This window comes from Trypanosoma rangeli (genome assembly GCF_003719475.1).
Source record: "Trypanosoma rangeli strain AM80 chromosome Unknown Tra_15.4_contig_00242, whole genome shotgun sequence".
NCBI lineage: Eukaryota > Euglenozoa > Kinetoplastea > Trypanosomatida > Trypanosomatidae > Trypanosoma > Trypanosoma rangeli.
The window spans coordinates 766-28,592 of NW_021705987.1; the positions used below are offsets into that span (position 1 = coordinate 766).

Here is a 27,827-nt window from a genome sequence, read left to right on the forward strand (position 1 = left end):
GGCTACTTGGTGCAGTGTGTGAATCTGCGTGCTGTACTTCCTTTAATTTGGTGTGACTAGACTGTGCTGATCGTCTCGCCCCGCCACGTTGTCTTTTTTACTGTAGGAGATCGTTGAGAAGGTATTGAAGGTCTTCTGCTCGTGGGGTGCGGCTGCAAAGGAGTGACGAAAGACACGTTTTTATAGGAAGAGCGAGGGAGGAGGTTGGTGTCTGCGTCAGCGAGGGGTAACAGGAACGGAAGAGGCATTCATAGCGGAAAGGGGCGTTCGGATGAGCTTGGAGCAGCTGGAGGTGGGGGGCGGTGGGACCGTAGACGTTTTTTTTGTTGTCGCCACTGTCATTGTTTCCATCATCATCGCTGGATTCATTGCACGTTGTTTGTTTGGCTCTCGTGGAGCCTCCTCACGTCATCGTCACACGTTGTTGATGATTGGACTCTGTGGAAGTGGGAAGACGACGCTTTTTGCACAGCTGGTTGCGCGGAAGTGTGTCTCTACGCGAACAAGCATGGAACCCAATCGTGCAGCCATGAAGCGGCGTGCAGTTTTGTGTAGTACGGATAAAGGCGTGTTCCCATCTGTCGCGCCGTCTATGCTTGGAAATGGTGTGGACGCGTCTGTGGTGGTTGTAGACTTTCCTGGGCATCGTCGTCTGCGCGAGTCGCTTTTGCCTGCACTCGAGGAGGCAAAGAATGTTGTGGTGGTGGTGGACGCTGTAACCATTCAGGACGACCGCCATGAAGGCGCCCAGGCGCTCGCGGAGCTTCTTCTCTCTGTCTTTACCTCCTCGGCGTTTTACGGTGTTCAACGTGTACTAGTGGCATGCACAAAGCGGGATGAGCTGACGAGCTACTCCGCCAAGGCGGTACGGAAGCTGCTCGAGGTGGATATCACCCGCTGCATCACGTCTCGCCAGGGTGACCTGCAGAGCCTTGACAACATTCTTAACTCGGCTGGGGTTGTGGTGGGACGCAGCAAAAATAATTCAGGCAGTGGCAGGAGCAGCTGCGGCAGGGACTGTCGCGCTCACCAATTATCGCTGGGTGAGGCCGGTAAGTTTACGTTTGACGCATTTCCCGTTCCTGTACAATTTGTGGATGTTTCCTCCATGGTGGATCCGTCGCGGCACCCGTTTAACGTGGAGCCCGTATGGGACTTTGTGGAGGGACGCATTTGACGTGCTCATCCCGCGCCCGCGCAATCTCTCCTCTCTCTACGCAGGGATGCGGGTCTGCCGCCACCGTATATCATGCGGGGAGTGGCACAGTGCAGGGCACCAAGTAATCGGAAGCCGAAGAGGGATACGAAGAAGGGGGATATGGACGGAAAAAAAACAAAAACGAATGAAACATCTTGGATGGTGTGTCTCGTTCAGTCTTGTTGTTGGTAGCGATCTTCTTCTGCTTCTCTTCCTTCATTGGTCGTTTATCTTTGGCAACCACCTTCCTTGTCCGAGTCAGACTGCAGGCCACACTACTCAGTTTTATTATTTTTATTATTTCCTTTTCCGTGGTTGTTCTTCATCTGCGTGTGAAGGAAACACAGGAAGTCCCAGAACGAAAGAAGGGGGGGAAAAAAAAGAGAGGGATATAGATATAAACAAGAAAAGGAAAAAGAAGTTTTTGTGGAAAAGAGGAGCGTTCTCTCTCACGGTGCGTGTGTGTGCGGTTCTTTGGCGCCCTTCCCTGTGCACAGCTCAGCAGGATGCAAAAGGGGTCGAGTCGTGGGAGCCACAGAATAGTGGCGCAGTCCTTATCAAATGATTCAGCGGAACGGAACAGTGCAAGTATCTCCCGCACCTCACGGGCGCGCCGCGCCAAAAAAGGGTCGATTCACCGCCCCAACGAACTTTGGCAGGAGGTTGAAGCGGCCATTCACGTTCTTGACAATGGCATTGATCGAACCCCGTTGCCGCTGCAGCAGCGGGCAAGCACCAAGGGCCTTCCCCGTGACAGCCATCAAGGCAGTACTTCCATCAGTCTGGTGGTTCCGGTGGAGAGCAGTTCAGTGTTTCACTCCTCATTGATGAACAGTAGTTCGATGGACGCGTTGAATATTGCGTCGAATATGAGTCCGTACAGCCCATCACGTACAGGTGCCTTAACGGCGTCGACTTCGCTGACAAGCGTCTCGGTTGACCGCCGTCCTTCTTTTTTATCTTCAGGCTCCATCTCTGTTTCATGTCCGGTAACGCAGCAGCAAGTAGGTTCCTTTCAAATGGAGGTGGGACCCATCGATACTTTTCAGAGACGCGCCTTTACACGCGAAGAAATACACAAGTGGCTTGAGGAGAAAACAACTATTGTCCTCTGCGAGACCCCTACCATTATGCTGTACACACACCAAGATGAAATAGTGCCCAATGAGCAGAGGGAGGTACTCGAGCAGGTGCAGAAACGCAACGCGGCGTATGCGGAGTTAGTGGAGGCAAAGCGCGTGGATGAGGGCATACGATTTCAGGAGAAAGGCTCCTGGACATTTCTGGCACCGAAGAAGTCGATTCACTGCTCCATTTGTCCCCCAAAGAAGAAGAATGCGGGTGCATTGCAGGTGACGCCATGGATGTTGCGTGATCAGTTTGCCGCACTCACAGCGGATGGCGCAGACGAGATAGAGAACGAGGAGGATAACGATGACGAAGACGGTGAATTGGCAGAGGCTTCTGAGGAGCCCGAAAAAGAAGCCTCTTCTGAGGCGACCGTGGCACAGAGCGGTCGCTCTGGCACTCGGTCTGCGGTGTCGTGGATGCTTGCAGATTCACTGCTCTCCACGCTACGCATCATGGAGCGAGTTGTTGTGCAAAACGCGATGGAGGAGGTTCAGTTGTCGTATCGAGGCATCATGATGGACCCAGCGGCACGCCGTGTGCCACGACCTCCAGAGAAGGAAGAGAATAGCAGGACTGACGATCATGAGATGGCTATCACAACCGAGGTGCAAGACGCACATGAGACGATTGCAACAGTGACCGCCGCGTCTGCTGTGAAGGCGGAAGTTCCGCCGTTGAAGATGTCAGAGGATATCAAGGCTTTGTGGACCTTTAGATCCCCACTTACAGCGGACCGTGCTGTTACTTGTATGGCGTGGAACTGCAAGGAATCCGATATTCTCGCCGTTGGCTACAGCGCAGCGCATGCAAAGGAGGGACAAAATGTGGCACCTGGCACCATATTGCGAGGTGGCATTGTCTGCTGTTGGTCTTTAAAGAATCCCCTCGCACCAGAGCGTGTCATTCAGCTCAGCACAGAGGCGGGCGTGTCGGCGGCGGCGTTCTCGTATGAACACCCAAGTCTTCTCGCCGTCGGTAACACGGAAGGCGGTATTGTCATTTACGACATTCAAAAAGACACAAATACACCTGCCATCAAGACGACGTCGACTAGCGGGCAGCACACTGGGGCGGTGTGGGAGCTGAAGTGGGTGGCACGTGGTAAAGAGCGTGGAGAATTTCTCATGTCCATCTCCGGTGACGGACGCGTGGTGCAATGGGCGGTTGGAAAAGCACTTGAACGTATGGCACCAGATCTCATGACACTGAAGCGGCAACATGGCGCCGTCTGTGAATCCGCCTTTGCAGACGACGCCAGTACTGAGGGTAAGAGCGACGGTAATGGGCATCAGCGACGCAAGATGGATGCACTTTTTTCGCGGCAGTGCGGTGGCATGTGCCTGGACGTGTCCCCGGCGGATGGCACGGTGTACGTCGTTGGTACTGAGGACGGCTCGATTCATCAGTGCAACAAGAGCCAGACGGAGACCTACGAGTTGGACTACGCGGCGCACTCGGAGCTCGTCTACCGTGTGCGATGGTCACCGTACAGTGACGCATTTTTTCTCACTTGCTCCGCGGACTGGAGCTCGCGACTATACCGTTTTGGGCAGTCCGCCCAACTCCTGACATTTGATAGCCCGAATCAAAACGCCGTGCAGGACGTTGTGTGGTCCTACACAAATTCCACCACCTTCGCCACCGTGACGGCGCAGGGAAACGTGGAGATATGGTCCGTCACAGACTCTATTCACCCCCGCTCCACCGCACAGTTTCTCGATCAGCGTCGACTCACAAACGTTCTCTTTGCGGAGCAGGAAGCGGCTGTGCTGGTGGTCGGCGACGAAAAGGGCGACGTGACGGTGTTCCGCCTTCTTGCGCTGTGCTACAGCAGCATGAACATGACGGCCGACGAGCAGGAGCAACAGCTTGAGGAGGCCATCCGCAAGGCGATTTCGTAACTTCCCGTCGGGAATAACGAAGAAGGGGAGGCTAAAAACAGCAAAGAGAGAAAAGCGAAGGAGACGAGGCTGGGGGTGACGAGGGTGTGTGGCGCTTAAGGGGGAGTCCTTCGTTTTATTCTCCAACCCGGCTGGCCCCGCCCTTTGCAAATGTAAATGATAGAGAGAGAAGGGGAGGGAACAACACAAGCACGCAAGCGGTATTTCTGCGTGAATGAATGAGCCAGAAACGGAAAGCGAGCGCGCCCTTCACAGCATGCTCCGCATGCATCTATGCCTGGTGAATGTCTGCAATATAACACTATGAACGTGTGGTGTGTGTTTGTTTTTTTTGTGTTCGGCTGTCATTGATTTATTTTTCAAGGTGTGATTTGTGCGTTCTTACTTCTTTTCAGTTGTTGTTTGTTTGTTTTTTTGTGGTGCATCCCTTGTGAAGGGTTACAACTCCGTTGGTTGTGCCTTTTCTGCTTGCGGGTGTGGGGGCATCATTGTGAGGAAAGGAAATTTGTATTTGCCCCGTTAAGAGGAGTCAAGGAAGCCACGGTGGAGAGGTGCGGAGGGAGAGGAAACCAAACAAAACAAAAACAAGGCACGTCTAGCCGTCTGCAAGACGGTGACTTTTGAAAACAGCAAAAAATAAGACCAGGCGGAGCTATCTTCTGCAAGGGTTCCTCCGGCGCGCAGGCATGTCGACAAGACCCGAGCAAGTTGAGGAGAAACAACCACCGTCTCCCCAGCAGTGGCAGAAGCAGCAGGAGGGGAATGAGGCGGCGGTAGGAGAAGCGTCCGGTCGTGGTACGGGTGGTGATGTTGTTGTGGAGGAGAACTTTAGTGCGCCTCTGCCGCAGGAACAGCAGGATGTGGGACAGGTGGAGCAAGGGCAACCGCAGGATGCATCACAAGAGCAAGAGGAACAAGTGGTTCATAGAGCAGCAGCAGAAGAAGAAGAAGCAAGGGACCTGCCGGGAGTTGTAGAAATTGAAGACAACAATGTGACAGAAGTGGGATTGACAGTGGGCGCCCAGGCCTTGCTGCCAGCCCATGTGTGGAGTGGCAGCGCAAAGGAAGCGGACGACGACACTCAGAGCGCTGCCACCGATCACCAGTTACAATTAAACAACACTCTACCACCGTTAGCCCCCGTGGCAGTGGCTGAGAAAGGAGAAGTATATCCGCTTAAAACACGGGGTGGGGTGGACCAAAAGTCCAGTGTAGGGCACCGTGAAGGCCCAGCGGGACGAAAGTATTATTCGTCTGGTAATTCTGCGCCACGCGGTATTGTGGCTGGTATGACACCCGGGGAAGAGTACATGATGTTCCGGGCGCGCAATGGCGTTTCCTCCAACTACAAAGGACCCGTCTTTGCTGTGGAGGACATCCATGTAATGTGCGCAGGGTGTGGTGCCCCTGTAGATCCTATTACGCGTGTTCCGGCTGGAAAACTGTTTTTTCATCCGCAGTGTATCAGTTGCAAGTTGTGTGGTCACGTCAATATTGCGGATGCCTACTTTCAGGCCACGAGTAACGGTGCCGTCTGCTCTGAATGTGCCTCAAAGGGCCTTGCAAAGTGGGTGCTGCGAGAAGGTGCTGCGGCGCGTGGGATTGTCCCAGGCGCCGTCACCGGCAGCCTTGGCGAAGCCGTTAAACTCTACGACCTCAAGCACAAATTGCACCCGACTAATCACTCCACTGTAGCGGGAGCTGTTCCGCCCACACTCGTGGTGGGATGTACTACTGACCGTCGCAGCCAAACCCAGAAGGCCTTCTCGCTGATTCAACGTCAACAGTACTACACACAGAATGACAACAACATCATTTGCCTGCCGCCGGCGTCGCCGAAGGGGCGCTCGCGGACATCGAGCATGAGCCGGCGGCAGGGAAGGAGAGAGGACATGCCAAAGCTGATGTAAGCCTTGAATGCAAAGAAAAAAAAACACATAAAAAAGAATATATATGGGGAGGATATGTTTTGCTTCTCGCACATGCCAGAGGGAAGATGGATTTGAAGAGAAACAAGCAAAGAAAAACAGTGATGGCAGCGGCAGGAAATACACCAAAGTTTGGAACAATAAGAAAAAAAAAATAGTCAACACGTCTTACCGAGGATATGGAGAGTGTGCCACTCATGTGAAGATAAAAGGTATGCAGGGGACTTTACACGTTGGTACTACCATGTCCCTACGACTCCTTTTTTTTACCTTCTTTTTTCTTTGTCGCCGCATCACTTCTCTGGGGGCTAGTGCGTATTTGAATATTCTTGATTTTTTTTTGTTTTGTTCTTCTCCCTGTGGGCCCTTTTCAAGGGCGTCTCTGCACAAGATGTATTTTTGCGGAGGTGCGAGACATTTTTATGTGCTTGAGTGTGGAAAAGTTGGGCTGTTTATTTTTAAAAAGCCCGTTCCGTTTCCCGTTTCGTGTGTTGTTGTTGTTTTTACTAGTCCTCGGTACAGATGTTGCTGTTTTTTTTTTCTTGGAGGAGTAATCCATTCTCTCTCTCTCTCTCTGTGTGTGTGTGTGTGGGTGTATTGTTATTGTTTTTTTTCTTTTGCCCCGTGCATCTTTGCTTGCGTATGAGGAAAGGGGGTGGATGGGAAACGGTGGTTCATTGTAATCTTATGTTTATACATATAGATAGATATATTTCTTGTCACCACTAGTACGAACGAGTACATTTTACTTTGCTCAGCTGCTTTTGTTGTGGTTTTGCTGCGCACATGAGTGGGACGAAGTATGACCGGCAGCTGCGGTTGTGGAGCCACGCTGGCCAGCGTTCACTGGCGGAGGCACATGTTGTGGTCTTGGGTGCCACGGCGGCGGCGGTAGAGATGCTGAAGAGCGTGGTTCTGGCGGGGATTGGCTTCTGCACCATAGTGGACGACGCCCGCGTTGATGAGGATGCGGTGGGCAACAACTTCTTTGTCTCAGTCGAGGACTACAACGCATGCCGCCCCCTCGCAGAGGCGTTGCTGCGGCACCTTTGTGTATTAAATCCGCAGGCAAACGGCGTGGCATGCGTGGAGTCATGTGTCGCGTGGGTAGAGGATTTTGTATCGGCTGGCAGGCAATCCTGTGTGACGGCAGGCGTCGAGAAACAGCGACCATATCCGTCCCTCATTGTAGTGACACCACGATTACCAGCCGTGTCTCTTCGTCGTCTTTCAGCCTGGTCGAAGGGTCAATGTGGTCCACCACTCATGTACGTTCAAGCGGTAGGACTCATGGGTCTCATCCACGTGCAGGAGGGAGAGCGGCTTATTATCCATGCCGAGCCCAAACCAGAAACCTGTGTGACCGATCTGCGCATTTTTAACCCTTTTCCTGAGCTGAAGGTGTGGTTTGACGCACATGACCCAGAGGATGGCACACTCTTTCGTGAGAATATTGAGCTGCATAGTCATATTCCATGGATCGCCATCCTCTATCATGCGCTTCAGCGCGTTCGACGGGAGCGTGGCGCACCAGAGTTTGTGCCGCACTCCAAGGCAGATTATGACGCCATGCGGAAGGCCGTTGAGGCACTTATTCGTCGGCCCACCCCGCCGCAGGAAGGATTTATGGAGGCCATGGAAAAGTGTCGTGTGCCTCTCAACCGCTCATCGTTGTTGCCGAGCAATGTGCACAAAATCTTGCGTGACCCTCGCACAGACGCCCCATGTCGAGCTGGACCATCGTGCAATGGTCATGGGCCACTTCACTGGCTGGTGCTGCATGGGATTAAACGATTTATGCGAGAACACGATGGTGTACCGCCCTTTTGCGGGTACGTGCCGGACTTTGCGACGACGACGCAGTGGTACGGTGAGCTGCGTGCTATCTATGATCAAAAGATGAGAGACGATTGCGCAGAAGTGTGTGGTTACGCGATGGAAGCACTTGCTGGCTGCAGTAATGACAGTAATGCGTCCGTAGTAGACGCAGACGAAGTTGCAGAATTAACACAAGCATTGGTTCAAAATTTATGGACGTTACAGCTGGTGCGGTTTGGCCCTGACCTCGATGAAATAGCAACGGACGCACCCCTGCGATGGCAGCGCGTCAGTCATTACTTTGACGCATGCGCTACGGAGACGGAGCGGTTCACAGCGGGGCTGTATATCGCACTATTAGCTGCGCACAAGTTTGAAGAGCAGGTTGGACGGCCACCGGGGCACATTCCTAAGCACAGCGTGGAGGCAGAGGCAACGTGGGTAGATGACTCCAAGGCGTTGTTACATATCATTGAGAAGGCATGGCGGGGTTTTTGCTGCGGCATGGATCTCACCGCAGAGGCGTGTATGGAGGTGGCCCGGTTTGGAGCGGGGGAACCGGCTGCTACGGCGTGCATCGTCGGTGCGGCGGCTGCGCAGGAGTGCATCAAGCTTGTGCAACATCGTCGTGTCCCCATCCAGCGGCCGTTGATCTTTGACGGCTACCGCTGCTGCTTTTGGCTTGCGCCAGCGCGGGAAGAAGTTGAGGAGGAGACGCTCACATGACGTTTGGAGCAGCGGGCGGCCACATGGTTTCCCCGCACAGTGGCGGCCATGGAGAATTTCCCCTCCACCGAAGTCAAAGTGGAAAAGAAAAAGGATTGGAGAGACGTGTTAACCTTTTTTTTGTTTTTGTTTTTAACTCTTTTTTTTTTTTTTTGGGTTTTCCCATTTGATTTATTTTTTCAACTATGCGGATATACACTACACCAAAGTACAATCCAACAGGTGGACTGCTCTTGGGACCGGGGAGTGGATAAAGAGAAGGGGCACAACATGTCGCATCGAGCGCCGCGTCCGCTTCGGCTGTTGCAGTCCTCTTGGAGCCTTGGGTTCGAGCGTGGAAAAGGCTGCACGGCACCAACTATTGCAGTGTATAAACCCTCTGGCCTTCCGTACTTTGCCGCATCACAGGTGGCTGCGTGCAGCGGCGGAAGAGAGTTATTTTCTGCCTCACCAGGCAACATGCCGGCAGTGGAGCCAACTGATGTCAGTGATTCTCTGCTCAGTAGGATGACAGACCTGCTGCCACCTGGAAGCGGCACGCCTCGTGTGGTTCTTCCACTCATTCACCCGGCGTTATCGCGATATGCCACGGCATCGCAGGTGAATGCGTTGACGGCGCAACGGAAGGGAACATCACTTGTTGCCTGCTCACCGCATGAATTTATGTTTCTTCGCAACTGTCACCGACTGCATCTTGTACGTTCTGTCTATCGTGTGCTGTGTCGTCTTCCTTCCTGTGTCTCTATTCGAGTGCGACAGGCCCTATGTGAAAGAAATGCGGCCGAACGAACCACAAGGAATGCCTTTAAGAATCCTTACGTTCAACAGTTTTTGCGGCGCTCCGGAAGCACCTCGGGTGAGTCCGGTAACATTTTTCTTGGTACGGACGGGAGTGGGAGTTTGCCTCGGTGTGCCTATCCGCATCCATTGCTACAAGGGGGATTTATTAACGTTAAGGAGCGGTGTTTGTTGCCCCATGGCACCGTTTCTGGATATCTCAGTGCTTATCAAATTCCACGTGATGTGCATGCGATTGTGAAGAAGCAGCAGCGACTTAAGGCACTTTTTCTGCCACCCATCGCAACGTCAACTTTGTCCCTTGCGTCTACATTACCGCAGGCAATGGATGTCGTAGCTGGGGACAGTGGCGCAGCAGGGTGTGACATATGCCGAAGGAAAATGACCGGCCAGGATGAGGCCTCGCCGCACCCCTGGATTGGGCCTGAGTGCCAATTGCGGATTGCGCTTGATGTGAGGGTTGCGCCAGAGAAGGTGGTGGCGAGTGAGATGGAGGATGCTGCGCAGGACATGGACCACGCCTGTTTCTCGCACCTGGACAAGAAGGGAGGCACACTGTCACCTCAACAGCTGCGGGGGAAACGTGGCGCTTGTCGTTTAGTGGGGAAACCGTTCAAGTTTGATTTTCGGTTAGTCACGCTCAACAATGCCTGCGACCTTGCGTTGTATGAGGTCGGCACCAACAATGCCTCCGATGAGGAGGTTAAGGCTGCCTTTGCGGCTGCCAACTTCACAGTCGTCAATGATTTTGTGAATGATGTTACGCTTGCAGAGGCCATGCAGGAGGTTGCAGGGGTGCTCCACACGCTGCCGCAGATACAACTTGCGGACTTGCCAATGATCGCTCAACACGTGCTGCGCGAGGGATCTCCCTTGGAGTTGGTTGCCGAACCACTCCTCGCCACCTCCACGGCATCCCCTGTGGAAGTTTCTACCGAGTCGCAGGCTGATGGGTTAAAGCAGCTAGAGCAGGTGTCGGAGCTCACAGGTGTGCATGGCCGTCGCTATCGTCTTCTCTTAGAGGCTCTGAGAAACCTAGAAGATGAGAAGACATTCTGTCGTGTCGCCCAGTTAGCGTTGGGTGGTGGCCTGGAATGTACCGCGCTGCACTTTCCCGATCCAAGGCAGGACGCCAACCTGAATGCCGTCCAACATCTTCTTTTGCGAATGGAAGAGGGAGAGGCGACAGAGGCGTACTGTAAAAATGTTGCGGAGCGTATGTCGTTTGTAAGCCGTGGGACCACCGTGGACTGTGAGACATACGAGACCCTGATTCACGATGACGTCGTGCGATGTCTTCCATCGCAGCGTGACGTGACGGTGGCGTGGGGTGCTGGACATCCCACCGTTGTGCGCAGCGAGGAGTGTGGGGAAGTGGGGTGTGCGTATTGTGGGGAACGTGGCCACGTTTGGAGCGCATGCCCCGCGGGTGTTCCGTTACTACCAAGTCAGACAGGCTCTGTTGTTGAAGATGACAAGAAGGGTGGAACGTGCGTCGTGGGTGACACCTTCCTGATGTCCCGAGACGAGTCCGACGTGGCAGGAAAGGCCTTGGACAACATGCTCCTGGCTACTGTCGACGACGTGGAATTTGCCCTTGAGGATGCCACGAGGCGGCAGGGTAATGCAAATGTTATTTCAATCCCAAACGTTGCCCCAACGCAGACGTTTAACCCGCATGCATGGCGTCGTCACCACCAACGGCCAGCTTTGCACCAACGCCGTTTGCGATGTGCATACTGCAGCGGACAGCATCACATTACACGGTGTCCGCGGCTCTCCGGTGCCGAGACGGGTGCTCACCCGGGGGGCACGTTAGACACGGAACAGCTTCGTATGAATGCAGAGAAACTGTTCTGTATTAAATGTGGGGAATTTGGCCACTTGTATGATCAATGTCCGGCCGTGCCGCGGGGCCTTCACACGGCAACGCATTGCCCCATATGTCTACAACCTCACCGTAATATACAACATGAGCCTTTGCACTGCCCACGTCGCGTCACGCCCCCACAGGACTACCTCGCAAGTGGCGTTCCCGCAGGCCTCGTGCGAAGTGACAAGGGGAGGAGGAAGCCAGCCCATCACGGGGGTGATGTCCTCCTTGCGGATTCCTTTTTATCACATATCTAGCGTGCAGTAATGCAGGATGAAAGAGAAGGAGTAAAGCAACCTGTTTCCTTTCTTTTTGTTTGTTCGTTCGTTTGGTTTGCGTCGAACGGGGTGGGAGCTTCTCTCCCGCTTCCTCTCACGCACACACACACACACGCATGCACTCTCTTTCTTTATTTCTCTTTATTACTCAGTGAATGCCGTATCCACACGTATACGCAGGGCAAAGGTGTCTGCTAACAGTTTGAGGCTGCTTATTTCGTCCCTTTTGGTATTACTGGTTTTCTGCGGCTGCCGCTTTTGTTTGTTTTCGCCAAGTAAGGGAGGTACAAGGGGAATCGGGGGAAGTCAAAGGCGGCAAACAAAAGCAAAGAAGAAAGTAAAAGAGTGGGGCTAGGCGAGGTGGTGGCAGTGGCTGGCGCTGCGTGAGGTCATTACGAGGCGAGATTTGCACTACACAAACAAGTCTTGTGGCGGAATGTGGAACCACTGGAGTGACGTTACGAAGAAAATTAGGGACATCGCCGCCGAGATTACCCAGCCCATCAGCGAGGAATCGGAGAGCGCTCAGGATGAGGGTCGACTATTAGGCAGAGGGACATTTGGAACGTGTGAGGTGCCACATGCGGCGGCGCGCACTCCGCGGTTCCCACCAGCAAATAGTGACTCGTTTCAAAAACAGGGTGGCAATTCATTGACGTCACGACCACCGGGGTCCGCTGCTCCACCAGTTCGTCGTGCGGCTCCATCGGATGTTAGCATGTCGCCACCGTCACGTCTTGGCACCTCCACTACACATGATAGCAGCAGCGAGCGGAATCACCCCTCCGTGAATTCGGCTGCAGAAAAAGCGTTACAAACCCCCTATGAGGAAGGCGACACGGCACCTGTGCCAGCATCCCAGTCACCAGCGGGAACACGGAATGGAAGTGAGGTGCATCGTAGCATGGAGGAGGGTATGGCGGAATTGGAGCTGCAGGTGCAGCGCCTCTCCGAGGAGAAAAGGCACATCGAGCAACAGGTCCTTGCATACCAGGAGGAGGTGACGGAGGCGCACAGGAAAACGGTTGGGTACTATGAAAACAAAATGGCGACGCTGCAACAAAGCATCAATTTGGAGAAGGTACTAAAGGAGGAACTTGCAGAACTGCTCTCACAACGTGAAAAGGAGTGTAACGAGCTTCGGGGTGATGTTCAGGCACTGCAAGAACAGGTGGAGAAACTCACTCAGGAGGCTGCCATGATGAAGGTGGCGCATGATGAGGTAAAGCAAAAGTTAGCTTGTAGGGAAGAGGAGTGTTTGAGCGCAAGGCAACAATTCGAATCATTGCAGGAAATGCATGATGCTTTGCTGGAGCGGCTGGAGCGTGCAAATAAGGATAAACCTCCCATTGCTTTCGTTTCTACTGCTCACTCGGCCCCACATATCAGCCATGATATTACCTCGGCAATGGCTGCTGGTGATATTACAGTGGTGGAACTTCGTCAACGGATTGAGGCAATGGAGGAGGAAAAACTTATTATGGTGCGTGAGAAGGAGCAACTGGCAGTGTTGCTGCAGGAAGAACGGCGCAACCACCGCGCGACGGTGCAGGAAACGGATCAAATATTGTCCCACGACCGGGAGCAGGCGCAGAGGCTAACAGAGCTCATTAATCAGCTTGAGAACAATCGACAGCAGCAGCGAGAGAATGATATGACGGCGGGAGAAGAGCGGCAGTGGCAAGGGTTGTCGCGGCATGAGGAAGTGAAGGACGAACCTGTGACTAAAACGGAAGCGTCCGCCGCGACGGGCAACGAATCCTGGGAAACAGTGATCTCTTCGTTAAGGGAAGAAGTAGCGGCGTTGAAGTTGCAGTTGGATGCAGCCAAACAGGAGGGTGAAGAGGCCGCGCGGCGCGTGGAAGTGGCGCTTGACGAAAAACATGCGCAGGCACTGACATTGCTTGGGGCCCAAGAGGAGCGAAACGCGTACGGCGTGGTAGAGGAACTTCAACAGGAGCTGAAAGCCGCCCAGCAGCAAGCATGTGATGCGGACAGACAACGTGAGAGGCTGCAGGAGGAGGTGCAGCAGCTTCACAATCGCCTCAAGGAGGCTCAGTCCCACGCGGAAGCACTCTCTGGTAAGTTGACCACAGCGGAGGCACGTGCGGAGGCTCTGCAGTCTAGTCTACAAGAGGCGCGACGTGCGACGGAGGGGCATGAGGCCTCACTTGTCAGTGCCCTCACCACTCGCAAGAAGGAACTCGAGGTATCATCTGCACGAACGGCGGAGCTCATGCAGCAGCTGGAGCATACAATTACGGATTGCCTTGTGCGTGCAGGCACGGATTTGCCATCGCACCGCGACGGCACCTGGGCTTCGTTCTCGGACAAGGTGACGCTTCTTGCAAGTGAGTTTAATCACATTTTTTGTTCAAATCAAAAGGCGGCGCAGCTGCAGAAAGAGTGGGAACGAACATATGAGCAGGCGCGGGGAGTGAATGCGACACTCTCACAGCAGGTGAGCGAGGCCTGGAAAAACATTGGAAACCTACGTGAGGATCTTTCCCTGCGGGAACAGTCTATTGCAAAACTGAAACAGCAGGTTCAGGCGGAGTCGCAGCAACACCTTGATGTACAGCATACGCTTGTGGGCGTCACAAATGAACTACAGGTTCTTAAGGAAGAAAAAAAGGCCTGGGAAGCACGCATTGGTGTCTCTAGTTCTGGAGAAGCAGCTCACCAGGAACAGCTGGCGCAGCTGGCTGCGGATGTTGAAACACTGCGAAGAACCTTGCAGGATAGGGATGAAGAGTTGTCGCATGCGCAACGTAGTTTAGAGACGCTTCAGCAAGTACTTGACACCTTCACCAAGAACAAGACGCGTGACGTGGAAGAGCGGACAGCTGACATGCAAATTGAGATTGATCAGCTTCGGACACAAGTGCTAGAGGCTGAGGAGCGACAACACCACCATCAGGAGGATATTGATGCAATTATTGCAACCCATCGGCGAGAGGTAGCGGCAAAGAATTTGGAAATTACTTCTCTTCATCGCAAACACGCGGAACTTCGAAAGGCGCTAGATGAAACGGCACGACAGTTAAGTGGGATGACGATGATAGACAAACGCGTCATTAGTCACCTCACAGTGAATTTTATCCATGCATTTGTAGGTCACCGGCGTGAGGCGGATGAAATGCTCAAGGTTTTAGGTGGTCTGCTGAACTGGGATGAGGAGATGCAGGAAAAGGCGGGTCTCCTACCAGGTCCCAGTAATCCAAAGCCCGGCCATCAAGGAAAACGTGGTGGACTCATTGGAGGCTTGGTAAAATCTGTGTGGGGAGGTTCTGGCCGCACAACAGCAAAGGGAACTGGCACCAGCGGCACGTCGCCGAGCATCGCAGAGTTATGGGTGGAGTTTTTGATGCGGGAAAGCGAGGCGGAGACAACTCAGGCAGAGGTGGTGCCAGTGGATTCTTCCGCTTCACAAACGGAGGAAGTGGTAGTTGTGGAAGGGAAACAGCAGTTGCGGTAAGAAACGTAGGGATGATTATGGAGCCCTCTGTACAACTTAAGCAGCATTTGGGGCTTTGGTAGATGCTGTCTTTTGCTAACGTCATTGTTGTTGTTTTGCATCCACGCCGACGTTTTACCCCCCTCCCTTTTTGCAGCAAATAGTGTGTGGGACAGACGCGGCTTGTGGATGGATTTGCCTCGTCATTTCTGTTTGTGGGTGGTTGTTTTCCCTCTTTTTTTTCTTTCGCTTTCCACTATTATTATTATTATTTTTCCTTTTCCCTGACACGGTGTTGTGGTGCGTACAGGCAGTGCAGCAGAGGAAACCGTTGCAAACGTTTTGCTGGATCTCTGGTCTCACAGGTTGTACATACGTCTGTGTGCACGCAACTTGCTACATATACATATTTCAGAGTAGGACTAAGGGGAAGAAAAAGAAACAAAGACGTAAGCACGTTAAGCTCTGAGGAGAAGGCAGTTGATCCAATAATTTTTACGGTGTTTGTGATGAACGAGGGTGGAAGGGCCGGTAGGGAAATGACCAACTGCGTGGAGTGGAGTATAGACGAGTACGATGCCAAGGGGGGGGTTACATCCACCACCATTCGCATCGAGACATGTGGCTCCGAAGACGGCAGTAGCAGGCGTAGCAGTAGGAAGAGTTCCAGCACAGTGCGGCGGCGGAGGAGGAAAAAACGACAGCAGCAGTTGTGGCTTACAGGAGAAGAGGAGGATTTCTCTTCACAAACGTCGCATGCCTTAAGGCATGTGTCATTTGGCGGGAAAGCACGCTGCAGTGTGAAGGCGCCCTTCTCGTCTGGTGCTGCTGGGGCACCGTACAACAAGAAGTTGCGCAAGAAGAACATGCAGCAACATCAGCATCGCCTCTTGTTTGGCAGTGAAACAGCAACAAACGTTGGGGTAGAGACCAGTTCGTCTTCCTTTTTTATCTCCTCCACTCACCGTGCCGTAGCAGAGGCGACAACGCCGTGGAATAACAACATCTCAGGACCGTGTGCAGGGCGTTACCATTTTTTTGGCCAAGGTGGCCTGTTGACGAATGGTTCTTACGCCGCACCGCGGGGCAAACGTGAAGCGGATGAGGATGAGGATGATGGGCTGCTTTCCCGCAATTCGGGACGGCGAGTTCGTGCAAAGATTGGAGGTAGCAGTTGTTTGTTGGCGCCCCTCCGTTCTCCTTCAGTGTTGCCGCCGCCACAACTTTTGCCGGCCAGCAGAGCTGAGGTTAACAGTGACATACTGGAACGATGCTTTTTAGAAACACGGCTTGAGGACGATGACGACTTTTTGTTGTTGTGAGTTGGCATATGCATCTGCCACAACACACTTACTTGCTCTTCTGTACCCCTTGCGGGGTGACAATGAGAGGGACTCGTGTGCACCCACGTACTGCTTCCTGTGCAGCGACTGACTTTTCTCTGCCTCCTTTTGTATACACGTATATCTTATATATATATATGCCTACATGTAGGGGTGTTATTATTATTATTATGGATCTATCTACATACATGCATATGTACGTTTTTCACTGCAGTGGTGTGGGGTGCACCGTCAAGTAAACGAATAGAGTGTAGAGATAATTCAAATAAACATCTAAGGAATTTGAAGAAACGAGGAAACGGAGACTAAGGCAAGCGAGGAATTAGCTTATGGTGAAAACAATTTGAAAATGTTTTGGGTTCTCTGTGTATGTGCCCCTTGCCTTCCTTGTTTGCTCCTTATTCACTGTGTGGCGGGGAACGCATGGGTGGGTGAATGAGATTTGCATGCTTTTTTTCTCTGAGTGTTTTCTCCACAACCCACCGTATTTCTTCTGCTGGCCCACAAGCATGTGCCACACGCAGGGCACATAAGAAGTGGGGCGAAGACAGAAAAAAGAGAGAGAAAAAGAGGCGTAGTAAACTAATACAAGGATGAACATCAACACCATGCAGGTGCGGAAGGAAACAATCTTGGGCCTCAGTTACTACGAGATCTTCTCCCTTGACCCCTCTGCAAGCGATGTGGACTTCAACTCCGTCCATCGCGCATACCGTCGCTTTGCCCTCTTGTTTCATCCTGACAAGGATCCTTCACCAGCCGCGCGGCTGGCGTTTGAGCGGGTGAAACTTGCCGCAGAGACGCTTACGGATCCGCTTAAGCGTCGCGAGTACGATGAGATGATGCAAAAGTCGCATCGCCATGCAGGCCACAGCCCCTGCCTCTGCGTGGCAGCAACAACAGCGGGAAGAAATGGAAGAGGAAGCTCGTGTGGCTGACATGATCCTTCGGCAGAAGGAGGCAGCCACGGCGGCGAAGGTGGCGGAGACACGTGAGGAGGAGATGGAGAAGGAGGCGGCGGCAAAGCAGATGCTGCATGAGTTGACAAATGTGCTGACAACACCGTTTAAGAGGATGGAGGCGGAGCTGGTGCACGAATGGGACATTGACGAGGATTTGCTGCGGATGAAGGAGAAGGAGGTGGAGTCGCTCCTGCAGAAACTCCGCGGGTACAATGAAGGCTGTGGCCAGCAGGTGCGGTCAACGACTGCGTACGCGACCGTTGGCAAGCGTGGAAGAGGTGAATAAACAGTCATCACTGCGGTGGGAGACGCAGCATTGGATAAATCGGAGTTGCGTTTTTGTTTGGTTTGTTTTGCTTCTTGGTTTGCGTTGCGTGGTTTCTGTTTACACGCAACGCCACTACACGCCCTGCTGCAGTTTCCTCACCTGCGCTTCCTTTGTTTCAGATGGGGCGTGGGTGGGGCGGCGCAGGGACTTCATGCACCGATGGGTCGCACGTGAAGAGGGTGAGAAGCGCACCAACCGCCACCTTGTGCTTTAAAACAAACACGCAAGGAAAAGTCTTGTGGCAGTCTGCCAGGTAATTAAAAACAACAACAACTTGCTTGTTGTCTTTCTGGAGGCCTATTCATTTACTTCTCCTTCCTTGGAGTATGACGCGCCAAAGTGGTTTCTTCTTTTTGCCTTTTTTTCCCCCCCGTTGAGAGGGTGGGGGATTTTTTATCCCTTTACAGTAGAGAGAAGACGGCACGAGATGCTAGGGAATCGCAGCTTGACGGAGGAGCAGACTCTTATCCGTCGGCACTTCATCGACTTCTTTGAGTCGGAGCGGTACGAGGAAAAGTACAATGAACGCGTTCATGCAATGATGTCCGCCGCGAAGTGCAGACTGCTGCTTGACATGGGCGACCTGCTTGACTTTGTCCCTGTGCCTGCAGGGTTTGACAGCAATAGCGCAACGGCAGGAACCGCGTCTGTATCGCTTGGTGTTGGCATCATTCGTGAGCCCGGAAAGTTTGTTCCATTGCTTGAACTCGCCCTCCACGACGTCGTGCTGCGACAGCAGCCGGAGTATCTGAAGGTGGACTACCGCTCTCGTGCGGTGCATGTTGGGTTTGAGGGGCCTGTGGGAACTGTACTCTCGCCACGGGAATTGTACGCCAGACATCTGAACACCATGGTGGCACTTGAGGGCATCATCACGCGGCAGTCCTCCAACCGTCCACGCGTGCTGGAGTCGGTACACTACTGTCCTGAGACGAATAAATTTACGCGAAAGGAATTCCGTGATCAATTTACACCCATGATTGATAGCACACACCTCCCGACGGTGAATGTCATGCCAAAGACTGACATGGAGGGTCATGCACTCCGTACTGAGCTGGGGCTGTCAACTTTTATAGACTCACAGTGCGCCATTCTTCAAGAAGCCCCTGAGCGTGCGCCGACAGGCCAACTGCCGCGCACAGTTGAACTTCGTTTTGATGATGATTTGGTGGATGTTGTAAAACCCGGTGATCGTGTGATGCTGGTGGGGGTGTATATGGCATATACTACGGCTGACAGCAAGAGTTTCCAGTCTATTGTGTTGGTAAACCATGTGGTGTCTGTGCAGGCGTTTACGATGTACCGCCGTGTGGTGGCGGTGGAGGAGAAGCTCTTGGCCTTTGCGCAAAAGTGTACACAAACTGGCGGACCTGCGGGGGTGCTGGGGGCCTTAAGCAAGGCTGTCGCACCCACCATCTACGGGATGACAAACGAAAAAAAAGCCGTTCTCCTTCTTATGGTGGGTGGCGTTGAGCGGCAGGCGCATGAATCACATGTGCGCGGTGACATCAATGTGCTTCTCGTGGGTGAACCCTCCACAGCAAAGTCGCAGCTGCTTCGCTTTGTCCTCGGCGTTGCACCGTTAGCGCTGAACACAACAGGGAAAGGTTCTTCCGGGGTAGGATTAACGGCCGCTGTCTCCGTGGACTCGTACACGGGTGAGCGTTCTCTCTCAGCGGGGGCGATGGTGCTGGCGGACCGTGGTATTCTCTGCATTGACGAGTTTGATAAAATGAGTCCGCAGGACCGCGTTGCCATGCACGAGGCAATGGAGCAGCAGACCGTTACCATTGCCAAGGCAGGCATTCACGCCTCCCTCAATGCTCGTTGTAGCGTGCTGGCGGCGGCAAATCCCATCTATGGCTTTTACAGCGTGCATCATCGTCTTGCATTTAATGTGGGCTTGCCTGAGTCGCTGCTCTCACGTTTTGACCTTACATTTATTGTGCTGGACAAGCATTCCTCAGAGCACAACCGACGTATTGGGAGGCATATTCTTCGTAATCACATGACCGCCACACCGGTGGGCATCGATCAGAGTGTCACGAAGACGGTGGTGGATAGCGTAGATTCCGTTTGGGCACAGTCCGCAAAGAATGGGGGGAACGGCAGCGGTGGAATGGACCTTCGCATGACGACAACGAGTACGGGAGAACCCATCGTTGGCGTTGATTTTCTACGTGCTTACGTGCAGCTTTCGAAGGAAGGTCGGCCGTTGCTGACGGAGGCCTCGCAGCAGCTCGTTAGTCAGCACTACGTGCAACTGCGTGCAGAGCAGCAGGAGGGGTCTAAGGATGGCTTCTACGTGACGGCGCGTACCTTAGAGGCGATTGTTCGTCTGTCGACAGCGCACGCGAAATTACGGCTTTCTGCCACAGTGGATGAAGAGGATGTAAACAGTGCCATGGAACTTTTGCGTGACTCTGTTCATGCCGCATCTACAGCGTCTCTCCAGCGCAATGAGGACAACGAGGCAGCTGCCGTGGAAACCCGTTTTGGCCGGAAGCGTCCCGCGGCGATGCTCCAAGATGGTGAAAATGGCGGTGACAATACAAACATTGGGCGTAAGTTGCATGAAGGGAACGGTGCATCCTTACCGCCTGCAACTGTGGAAGGCGCAGTCAGGGATCAACTCGTTGAAAGGCGAGTCGCAGAGATTATTCGCGTTATACAGCGTGAGCAGCGCCCGTCTGTGCGACTGATAGAGCTGCAAGAAAAGATGGGCGACGGCACCTCTTTAGATCGTCTGCAGCAGATCGTCTCCCAACTGCAGGATGATAGCTTTGTATTTGAAGGCGCTGGAAGTGATGGATGGATTCAGTTTATCTAAATTGAAATGGAGGCAACCAGCAAGGGAAGAAAAAAATGGCAAAGAAGAAATAGATGAAAATCACACGTTTTATTCACCCACACATAGACAAATAGGCAACCCCCCAAGAACGCGCGAAACGAAGTAGAAAATATTGCAGGTGGTTTTGTGTGTGTTTGTGTATGGGTTTGTCTTCAGTTCATCTTGCCGGAGAGGAGGTGAAAACGGTGAAGATAATGGGAGGAAAAGAGAGGAGCCCCAATACACGCTCATATTGTCTCTTATTGCTTGCTTATCACCGTTTCCTTCGGCTTCCTCGTACGGCAGTGGCCCCAAGAAGGCTTTCCCTAATCCTTTTGTTTGGCAGAGAGTATACCCCCTTTCCCAGAGATGGACAAACAAGTACACAGACTTTCTGTCTCTTTCAGGTTATTGCTTTGTGTACGACTTTTTTTTTTTTTGCGGCTTTGCGTTTTTGTTTTGTTTTGTTTTTTCTGCGTTTCGAGTGGCACCCAACACCGTACCAACTGTGGAGGGGCACCACACGCCTTACTAGTCTTGCTGTGCACGTGTGTTTTAGGCTTTATGCTGCGTCGTGGAGTTCGCCACTGCATCCGCCAGGAACCCCAGGTGATTGGGGCGGCTGTGCCGTCGTTTCGCCACTTTCCATATAGGGCGCAGGATGTTCTGCACCTTTACCGCGACTTCTTGCGTCTCATTCACCAATATCCCCCACAGGAGAGGGCCGACCTCCTTTTTCGCTTACACAATGAGTTCCACCGTAGGCGGCACCTTGCAAGCCCGAAAATGATTACTGCCGCCATCAAGCGGGGTGAAGGCATTTTGAATGTGCAGCGTAGTATGCTGGAGTCCAGGACGCTGCGGGCTCGCGGTGTCTCGTCGCGAGAGCACGGCGCGCAAAACGTGGATGGCTTGTGGGATCAGCTGCAAATTCTCTCAGGACACGTGCTTCCGGGGCTGCGGAACTTTAGACCCTCTCGAGACGTGCTGAAAGGGTCCTACACGCAGCAAGCCACTACGCAGGCCGTCTACTCACGGAGAAAGTTATAGTCTCCACCCCTCTCTTTTGCTGCTCTGCACTTGCAGTGTATATGTGCCCAGTCACAGTGAAACACTACAGCAAGGAGGACACGTGCGTGCATGCGTGGATAGGGGTGGGGGTGGGGGTGGTTGCATAGCATTTTTCATTGTTGCTGTTACGTGTGCCTTTATAAATTGCTCCTGTTGGTGCTGTCCTGAGGCGATGTCTTATTTTGTTTCCTCGTTGTTGTTGTTTTTGCCTTCCTCTCTTTCTTTCTTGTGGGAGGAGGAGGGGGGTGCGTCGTACATGGTACAAAGGACAACTGCAAAAGCAAACAAACCACAACAGGGAGGGTGTGTGTGTGTGTGAAAGAGGGAGAGGAAAAGAGCTTGAGACCAATGCCGTTTGGGCCATTCCCACCTTCTATTCGCCGGCGCGTTGTCGTCACCGGCCTTGGTGCAGTGACGCCGCTCGGTCTTGACGTTGCGTCAACATGGGCAGCGCTCTGTCAAGGCCTTTCTGCGACACGCCCTCTCGCGGAGGTGCCTTTTTTCTTTCCCGTGTGCCTTGACACAGACCGGCGACTCACACCAGCGGCGCAGCAGAAGTGTCATGAACAGTTGGTTGCCAGCATGCCGTGCAAAGTCGCTGCGCCCGTGTGTGCGGCCCCAGGTGGGCCCACCTTTGCCTCCAATTCACGTGAAACACGCGCGACGATGTTCGCATACCGAGCCGTAGAAGAAGCATTGACACAAGCAAAGCTCTTTGAAGAGTCCGGGAAGCAACTACATGTGTCATGTGCGAAGGAACGTATTGGCGTGAATATTGGTGTTGGGATTCCTTCCCTTGCAGATGTGGCCGATGTTTCGTACAATTTGTACGCCGATCCGGAACGCGTAAACTACAGTCGTGTGAACCCTTTGTTTGTTCCAAAAATTTTGGGAAACATGGTTGCGGGCCTGACGGCAATGAAATACCAAATTACCGGACCCATAGGAAGCAGCGTTGCTGCCTGTGCCACAGGGGCACACTGCATTGGAGAAGCCGCTGATTGGGTTCGTGGTGGGAGGGCGGATGTGGTGGTATGTGGGGGAACGGAGGCGTGTATTACGCCTGTCTCCATAGCCGGATTTAGCCGCATGCGTGCACTCTGTACAAAGTACAATGACAAGCCTCAGGAGGCGTCGCGGCCGTTTGACAAAGATCGTGCGGGCTTTGTGATGGGGGAAGGATGTGGTGTCATCGTTCTGGAGGAGTTGGGGCACGCCAGACAGCGCGGGGTACCCATCCTCGCTGAACTGCGCGGATTCGGCATCTCAAGTGATGCACATGATTTGGCCGCACCACACCCAGAGGGCCGAGGGGCGCAACACTGCCTCCGTGTTGCGTTAGAAGACGGGGGAAATGTTCCAGCGACCGAGGTGGCGTACGTGAACGCACACGCCACGGGTACGATTGGCGACGATCTGGAGCTGCATGCCCTCGACCAAGTGCTGGGGGCTGACGCGGGTTCCGGCCACAACCGCCGCCACCCGCTTTACGTTAGTAGCGTGAAGGGGGGCCTTGGGCACCTCTTGGGGGCCGCAGGCAGCGTGGAAGCCATTGTCGCCATAATGGCTCTCCATCGCCAGCAGGCACCACCGAACATTAATCTCATCGCACCCTCCGCGAAGGGGCTGGAGCGTCTGCAGCTTCTGCGGGGCCATGCGCCGCTTCCCTTTCAAGGTGAGGCCGTCATCTCCACAAGCTTTGGCTTTGGCGGCGTCAATGTGGCGCTGCTCTTCACGCTGGTGTAGACAGCGTGATGAACGAGAAGAGGGTGGAGAAGCGGGATGTGTGTTTGCTGCGTTGAAGTGGAGACAGCTCAGAGTCAAGCGACGACGCATTACCCCCTGTTTCAAAGTATAGATCTCTCTCTCTCTCTTCTTTTTTGCAGCGGGGATCAAAACAACGAAGTCAGGAGGCAAAGAAGCATACACCGAAGCAATCAAAAAAAGAAATGAAAAGCGAGCGACGCACACTTATACGTACACACATATATGTAACCCCTCGCTATGCAGACATGTCATCCGTAGAAGCAGGATAAAGTGATGTGGTAAGGAGTTATATTGGTATTGTGTTGCCGTTTATTTTTATTTTGTTCCCGGCAATGCATGACGACTTTATTGTTTCACTGCCTCGCGAAGACGGGCAAGTAAATAACAAACACGGACTGGGTCTCCCTTTCTCTTTTTGTGCGTCTATGTGTGCGTGGAGAGGGGCGTTGGAGGATGAACAACATCAAGAGGGCAATGATACAAAAAAAAAAGAGAAAACAAGGGAGGAGAGACGTTTTGACTTTTCTCTCTTTTTTACTTTTAGCTCACTGCTCTTTTTTTTTTTCTCTTTCTCTCTGCCCACGCACTTGCTGCTTGTTTCCGTGCAGCGTATTTACCTGTTTCTCTGTAAGGAAAACGAGAAGGAAATAAGACGAGGAAAGAGAAGCAAGGAAAAAAAGGTATACATAATACATATTGAACAAAGGAGGTGACTGAAATCAGCACCACACTTCTGTTTTTGTTTTCTGCGTGCGTGCGTGTGCGTGTGCGTGTGGTCTTCAAGGCCGTGCCGTTTGTTGTTGTTCGTCATTTGTTTGTCTTGTCGGGATACCAGCAACTCCAAACAGAACTAAACACCACAACACGCGTAGTTGGGAGGTAGCCGCCGCAAATGGAAGTGCCACAGCAGCAGCCACCGCGATATGACCAGGAAGAGGTGGATGTGAGACAACAGGACACCACCGCAGGGGCCAATCAGGGCGAACCACGCTCGGGCGGGGTGGATTTCTCAGTGGTGCAGGAGTCACGAGTGTTGCGTCTTCACGGGCTGCCATACTCTGTGCAGGAGGAAACCATTCGCGCCTTTTTTGCGGACTTTGAGCTGGCCGACGAAGATGCTGTGTTGCACTTCACGGAGGGGCTGCACCGTGGCACTGGTTTTATCCGCCTGAAGAACGCCGAGGATGTGGAGGAGGCCATCAAGAAGCTTCACCGCCACCACATTGACTCCAACCGCTACGTAGAGGTTACTGCATCGACCGAGGAGGAGCGTCAGCGGACACTGGAACAGCAAGAGCAGGGATGCAAGACGCATGTCCTTCGGCTACGGGGGCTGCCTTTTAATTCCACAGAGGAAGATGTGAGGGAGTTTATCAAGTCCGTCTCAGGTGTCACTCGCGTGGATATCTGCCGAGACTTGGAAGGCCGCAACACGGGGGATGCGTTTATTCAGCTTGCTACGGAAGAAGATGTTGAGGAAACAAAGCAGCTTCACAATAAAACAATGGGTTCACGCTATATCGAGGTATTGCCATCCACAATGTATGATCGAGATGCCATTATGCGAGCTGCCAGTTTGCGTGCACGCCGTGATCGTCGTGGGGCACGTGCTGGTGAGAGTCCTCAGATGGGTTCTCGCTACTATGGCAATGGTGCTGCACCTGGTGCAATGCAAATGTTGGCACCGAACTTTTTTGACCCTTTTCTTGCGGCTGCGTGCATGGGATATATGCCTCAGGTGGCCTTTGGGAATGAGTTTCAGCAAAACACGTATGACCGCGGTGGTATGCCTCAGGGCGCACCGTATGGGGTCGCGGGTGGTCCCCAACCGCTGTTTCCGATGTTTCCCGGCCAACCACCGATGATGACGCCGCGTGCGCCGAGTGCCCACGTAGTTCGCATTCGCGGTGTGCCGTATTCAGCGACAGAGGAGTCCATAGCGGAGTTCTTTGCAGGGGTGAAGATCCCGCCTCAGGGGGTTCACATGGTGTACAACGAGCAAAACCGACCCACGGGGGAGGCCTTTGTGGAACTGGAGAATGACTCGGATGTGGTGGCAGCCCTGGAACGAAACGGTGGCGCCATGGGGAACCGCTACATTGAGGTTTTTCAGAGTAGCGTGGCGGCGATGCAGCGGTTAGGAAGTCCACTCACAGGGATGAACATGATGCAGTATCCTATGCCGGGTCTGGGCATCATGCCACAGTCGTACTGCTGATGCAGGTAACCAGCCACAACATCCTCGCCCCGGTTGAGGAGAGCAGCGAAGGGAAACCCACAAGGAAACAGGGACAACAACGAAAACCTCCATGCACAGAGGAAACATCCCTCGGCTCAAGCAGAGAGACTATATATATATATATATGGCTCAAACAAGAAGAAATACATAACCATATATATATACATACACACACGCAGCAGCAACAAAAACAGCAAAATGAACCAAAAACAAATAAGAACGGGATCCGAGCGACACAGCGAACTGAAGAAGTGTGGAACAACGAAGGAAGCACGCAACGCTGTCAGCCGTAACTTTGATTGTAGTTCGTTTTTTTTTCTGCTTGTGTTGGGTAGAGTGGGCTTGGTGCTTATGGCATCAGTCGTGGCAAAGACATGCTGAGCGGTAGCGATACGTGCCGCGCGGGGAGTTTGTGTGGAAGCGAATGACGGCAGGAGGAACAAAAGCTGCTGCCGGGGAGAGAAGGGGGGAGGGGGGGAGGGGGGTTGATGGGGGGGGGCGCGGCAGCAGGCGACGACCGACGCCACGCAATGTTGGGTCGAACAGATGCCAAAATCAACGGGTACTGACAAAATAATGTTGAGAGAAAAAAAAAAATAATAATGATAAGAAAATATATATATAAGCACAAGAACAACAACAACAACAAAAAAAAAATCAGAGACAAATTCTGGAAAGAAAAACAAAAAATGCCATTGAACGAATAGCAGCAACGGCCACTTCGACAAAAAAGGGAGGGAGGGGCGGGGAGGTAGAGACAACAAAAAAAAAAAAAAAACAAGCGGTGAGGTGGGGTGGGGAAAGAAAGAAGGATCTATAAATTTATTTATAACTTAATAGAAAACGACAAATAACAAAAAAAAAAAAAACAGAGACACAAGAGTAAAAAAAAAAAAAAAAATGAAAACAGGGAGGCGGGGTGGTAGGGGTGGTGTGGTGCAGTCAAAGGGGGCTGCGAAGCAAAAAAAAAAAACTCATTTACTTTACCTACACAAATGTTCACGTGTGTGCCTGCAGGCATATACATAAGTAACGTTGGGACGCGTATGAGGAAGGGCGCACTTGGAGGGAGGGGCGGGTGAGGAAGTGAACGCGGCAGTGTGATGATTTGTAGGTAACCAAAACCGACGCAAACAAAACAAAAAGACTGCAGGAGGGGATTGGATGGCTGTGAAGAGTACTGATGAAGACAAGACGCGTCACGCCTGAAGAATATCATGCCGGCACGTACTGGGAAAGAGCGATAGAGCAGGAAATTCTCAGGTAACAAGCATTGCAGAATAAAAACCTTGGCGCAGCAAAAAGTTTGTGAGAAACAAATTCAACACCTGAACCCCTTTTTCATTGGTGTGACCCTTGTTGCTTTGCCTTTGGCATGAGTGGGTGGAGGGCCAGGAATATGAGACGAAGTAAAGCCCACGCTCACGAACGATAGCGACGATTGCAAAGTGCTGGGTGGCAATGAAAGCGGAGGAGGCAACACCATGACATTGCAGTCTGCACCTGTGCCGATAGATGCCACACACGCATACGCGTACGTGCTTGCTCGTGCGTATTTGAAAATGTCCCTCATTTGGTTTTGGGGTGGGGGGCGGGGGGAAGAGACGAGAGAAGGGACGGAGGCTGTTTTCCAAAGGTTCACTTACGAGTGGCGTCTCACTGGATTGGGATGAGTAATGAAGAAAAGCACACGCAAACATAAACACAAAATGCGGTAAACCCATTCGTATATATGTATTATATTATATGGTTTATGTGCAATAGATGTACGCGTGTGCGGGGGGGAGTGTGTGTGAGAGAGAACGGGATGCATAGAGGACATAAACTTAGAAGAAGGAGAAAAGTAAGAAGAAAAGGGAACGGCAGTCACTTTTCTTAAGGAGGAATACTTTTCTCCTTCTTCTTTTTTTCTCTATGCAGTTTTTTTTTGTTTATTTATTTTTAAGTCCAAAAGGCTTTTTTTTATCTGTTTTTTTATTACAAGAATGCATGTGGGAGCGACCTGTACACTTCTACGTGCAGCTTCCTCGTTGCCTATCTGCTTCGTGTCTGTGTTGGATCCTCATGTTGCCACTTTGCATGATGCCCCTCTAAGCGAAGGAGAGACATCTATCACGTTCAATAAGGCAGGATTCAGGTGTGTGTGTGTGTGTGTGTGTGTGTGTGTGTGTGTGTGGAC

General features: G+C 52.6%; 13 protein-coding genes across 13 annotated transcripts, besides 18 other annotated features; all 13 read left to right on the plus strand.

Annotated features, from left to right (window-relative positions):
* Nucleotides 1-271: 271 nt before the first annotated feature.
* TraAM80_06549 (signal recognition particle receptor subunit beta) lies at nt 272-1,177 on the plus strand (the record flags this gene model as incomplete). Its single annotated transcript, XM_029383391.1, has 1 exon — nt 272-1,177. The coding sequence occupies one exon, from the start codon at nt 272-274 to the stop codon at nt 1,175-1,177; it is 906 nt and encodes a 301-aa protein (XP_029236745.1).
* Nucleotides 1,178-1,572: 395 nt separating this feature from the next.
* Nucleotides 1,573-1,618: a sequence feature (A-rich).
* An 86-nt stretch (nt 1,619-1,704) lies between these two features.
* TraAM80_06550 (putative dynein intermediate chain) lies at nt 1,705-4,230 on the plus strand (the record flags this gene model as incomplete). Its single annotated transcript, XM_029383392.1, has 1 exon — nt 1,705-4,230. The coding sequence occupies one exon, from the start codon at nt 1,705-1,707 to the stop codon at nt 4,228-4,230; it is 2,526 nt and encodes an 841-aa protein (XP_029236746.1).
* Nucleotides 4,231-4,916: 686 nt separating this feature from the next.
* On the plus strand, nt 4,917-6,140 carry TraAM80_06551 (uncharacterized protein; the record flags this gene model as incomplete). Its single annotated transcript, XM_029383393.1, has 1 exon — nt 4,917-6,140. The coding sequence occupies one exon, from the start codon at nt 4,917-4,919 to the stop codon at nt 6,138-6,140; it is 1,224 nt and encodes a 407-aa protein (XP_029236747.1).
* A 577-nt stretch (nt 6,141-6,717) lies between these two features.
* Nucleotides 6,718-6,734: a microsatellite.
* Nucleotides 6,734-6,754: a microsatellite.
* Nucleotides 6,755-6,944: 190 nt separating this feature from the next.
* TraAM80_06552 (ubiquitin activating enzyme) lies at nt 6,945-8,702 on the plus strand (the record flags this gene model as incomplete). The annotated part of the gene is made up of 1 exon (XM_029383394.1): nt 6,945-8,702. One exon carries the CDS (start codon nt 6,945-6,947, stop codon nt 8,700-8,702), a length of 1,758 nt encoding a protein of 585 aa, XP_029236748.1.
* A 270-nt stretch (nt 8,703-8,972) lies between these two features.
* Nucleotides 8,973-11,630, plus strand: TraAM80_06553 (uncharacterized protein; the record flags this gene model as incomplete). Its single annotated transcript, XM_029383395.1, has 1 exon — nt 8,973-11,630. The coding sequence occupies one exon, from the start codon at nt 8,973-8,975 to the stop codon at nt 11,628-11,630; it is 2,658 nt and encodes an 885-aa protein (XP_029236749.1).
* A 41-nt stretch (nt 11,631-11,671) lies between these two features.
* Nucleotides 11,672-11,712: a microsatellite.
* A 34-nt stretch (nt 11,713-11,746) lies between these two features.
* Nucleotides 11,747-11,768: a microsatellite.
* Nucleotides 11,769-12,087: 319 nt separating this feature from the next.
* On the plus strand, nt 12,088-15,129 carry TraAM80_06554 (uncharacterized protein; the record flags this gene model as incomplete). Its single annotated transcript, XM_029383396.1, has 1 exon — nt 12,088-15,129. The coding sequence occupies one exon, from the start codon at nt 12,088-12,090 to the stop codon at nt 15,127-15,129; it is 3,042 nt and encodes a 1,013-aa protein (XP_029236750.1).
* Nucleotides 15,130-15,365: 236 nt separating this feature from the next.
* Nucleotides 15,366-15,384: a microsatellite.
* Nucleotides 15,385-15,647: 263 nt separating this feature from the next.
* TraAM80_06555 (uncharacterized protein) lies at nt 15,648-16,430 on the plus strand (the record flags this gene model as incomplete). Its single annotated transcript, XM_029383397.1, has 1 exon — nt 15,648-16,430. The coding sequence occupies one exon, from the start codon at nt 15,648-15,650 to the stop codon at nt 16,428-16,430; it is 783 nt and encodes a 260-aa protein (XP_029236751.1).
* A 614-nt stretch (nt 16,431-17,044) lies between these two features.
* On the plus strand, nt 17,045-17,389 carry TraAM80_06556 (DnaJ chaperone protein; the record flags this gene model as incomplete). Its single annotated transcript, XM_029383398.1, has 1 exon — nt 17,045-17,389. The coding sequence occupies one exon, from the start codon at nt 17,045-17,047 to the stop codon at nt 17,387-17,389; it is 345 nt and encodes a 114-aa protein (XP_029236752.1).
* A 1-nt stretch (nt 17,390) lies between these two features.
* Nucleotides 17,391-17,699, plus strand: TraAM80_06557 (DnaJ chaperone protein; the record flags this gene model as incomplete). The annotated part of the gene is made up of 1 exon (XM_029383399.1): nt 17,391-17,699. One exon carries the CDS (start codon nt 17,391-17,393, stop codon nt 17,697-17,699), a length of 309 nt encoding a protein of 102 aa, XP_029236753.1.
* A 51-nt stretch (nt 17,700-17,750) lies between these two features.
* Nucleotides 17,751-17,800: a microsatellite.
* Nucleotides 17,801-18,168: 368 nt separating this feature from the next.
* Nucleotides 18,169-20,571, plus strand: TraAM80_06558 (putative minichromosome maintenance (MCM) complex subunit; the record flags this gene model as incomplete). Its single annotated transcript, XM_029383400.1, has 1 exon — nt 18,169-20,571. One exon carries the CDS (start codon nt 18,169-18,171, stop codon nt 20,569-20,571), a length of 2,403 nt encoding a protein of 800 aa, XP_029236754.1.
* Nucleotides 20,572-20,710: 139 nt separating this feature from the next.
* Nucleotides 20,711-20,745: a microsatellite.
* A 253-nt stretch (nt 20,746-20,998) lies between these two features.
* Nucleotides 20,999-21,044: a microsatellite.
* A 91-nt stretch (nt 21,045-21,135) lies between these two features.
* Nucleotides 21,136-21,621, plus strand: TraAM80_06559 (uncharacterized protein; the record flags this gene model as incomplete). The annotated part of the gene is made up of 1 exon (XM_029383401.1): nt 21,136-21,621. The coding sequence occupies one exon, from the start codon at nt 21,136-21,138 to the stop codon at nt 21,619-21,621; it is 486 nt and encodes a 161-aa protein (XP_029236755.1).
* A 369-nt stretch (nt 21,622-21,990) lies between these two features.
* Nucleotides 21,991-23,388, plus strand: TraAM80_06560 (putative beta-ketoacyl synthase family protein; the record flags this gene model as incomplete). The annotated part of the gene is made up of 1 exon (XM_029383402.1): nt 21,991-23,388. One exon carries the CDS (start codon nt 21,991-21,993, stop codon nt 23,386-23,388), a length of 1,398 nt encoding a protein of 465 aa, XP_029236756.1.
* Nucleotides 23,389-24,156: 768 nt separating this feature from the next.
* Nucleotides 24,157-24,182: a microsatellite.
* A 119-nt stretch (nt 24,183-24,301) lies between these two features.
* Nucleotides 24,302-25,627, plus strand: TraAM80_06561 (putative heterogeneous nuclear ribonucleoprotein H/F; the record flags this gene model as incomplete). The annotated part of the gene is made up of 1 exon (XM_029383403.1): nt 24,302-25,627. One exon carries the CDS (start codon nt 24,302-24,304, stop codon nt 25,625-25,627), a length of 1,326 nt encoding a protein of 441 aa, XP_029236757.1.
* Nucleotides 25,628-25,757: 130 nt separating this feature from the next.
* Nucleotides 25,758-25,820: a microsatellite.
* Nucleotides 25,792-25,822: a microsatellite.
* A 290-nt stretch (nt 25,823-26,112) lies between these two features.
* Nucleotides 26,113-26,147: a sequence feature (G-rich).
* Nucleotides 26,148-26,234: 87 nt separating this feature from the next.
* Nucleotides 26,235-26,337: a sequence feature (A-rich).
* Nucleotides 26,338-26,407: 70 nt separating this feature from the next.
* Nucleotides 26,408-26,429: a microsatellite.
* Nucleotides 26,430-26,488: 59 nt separating this feature from the next.
* Nucleotides 26,489-26,555: a sequence feature (GA-rich).
* A 921-nt stretch (nt 26,556-27,476) lies between these two features.
* Nucleotides 27,477-27,504: a microsatellite.
* Nucleotides 27,505-27,785: 281 nt separating this feature from the next.
* Nucleotides 27,786-27,824: a microsatellite.
* Nucleotides 27,825-27,827: the final 3 nt, after the last annotated feature.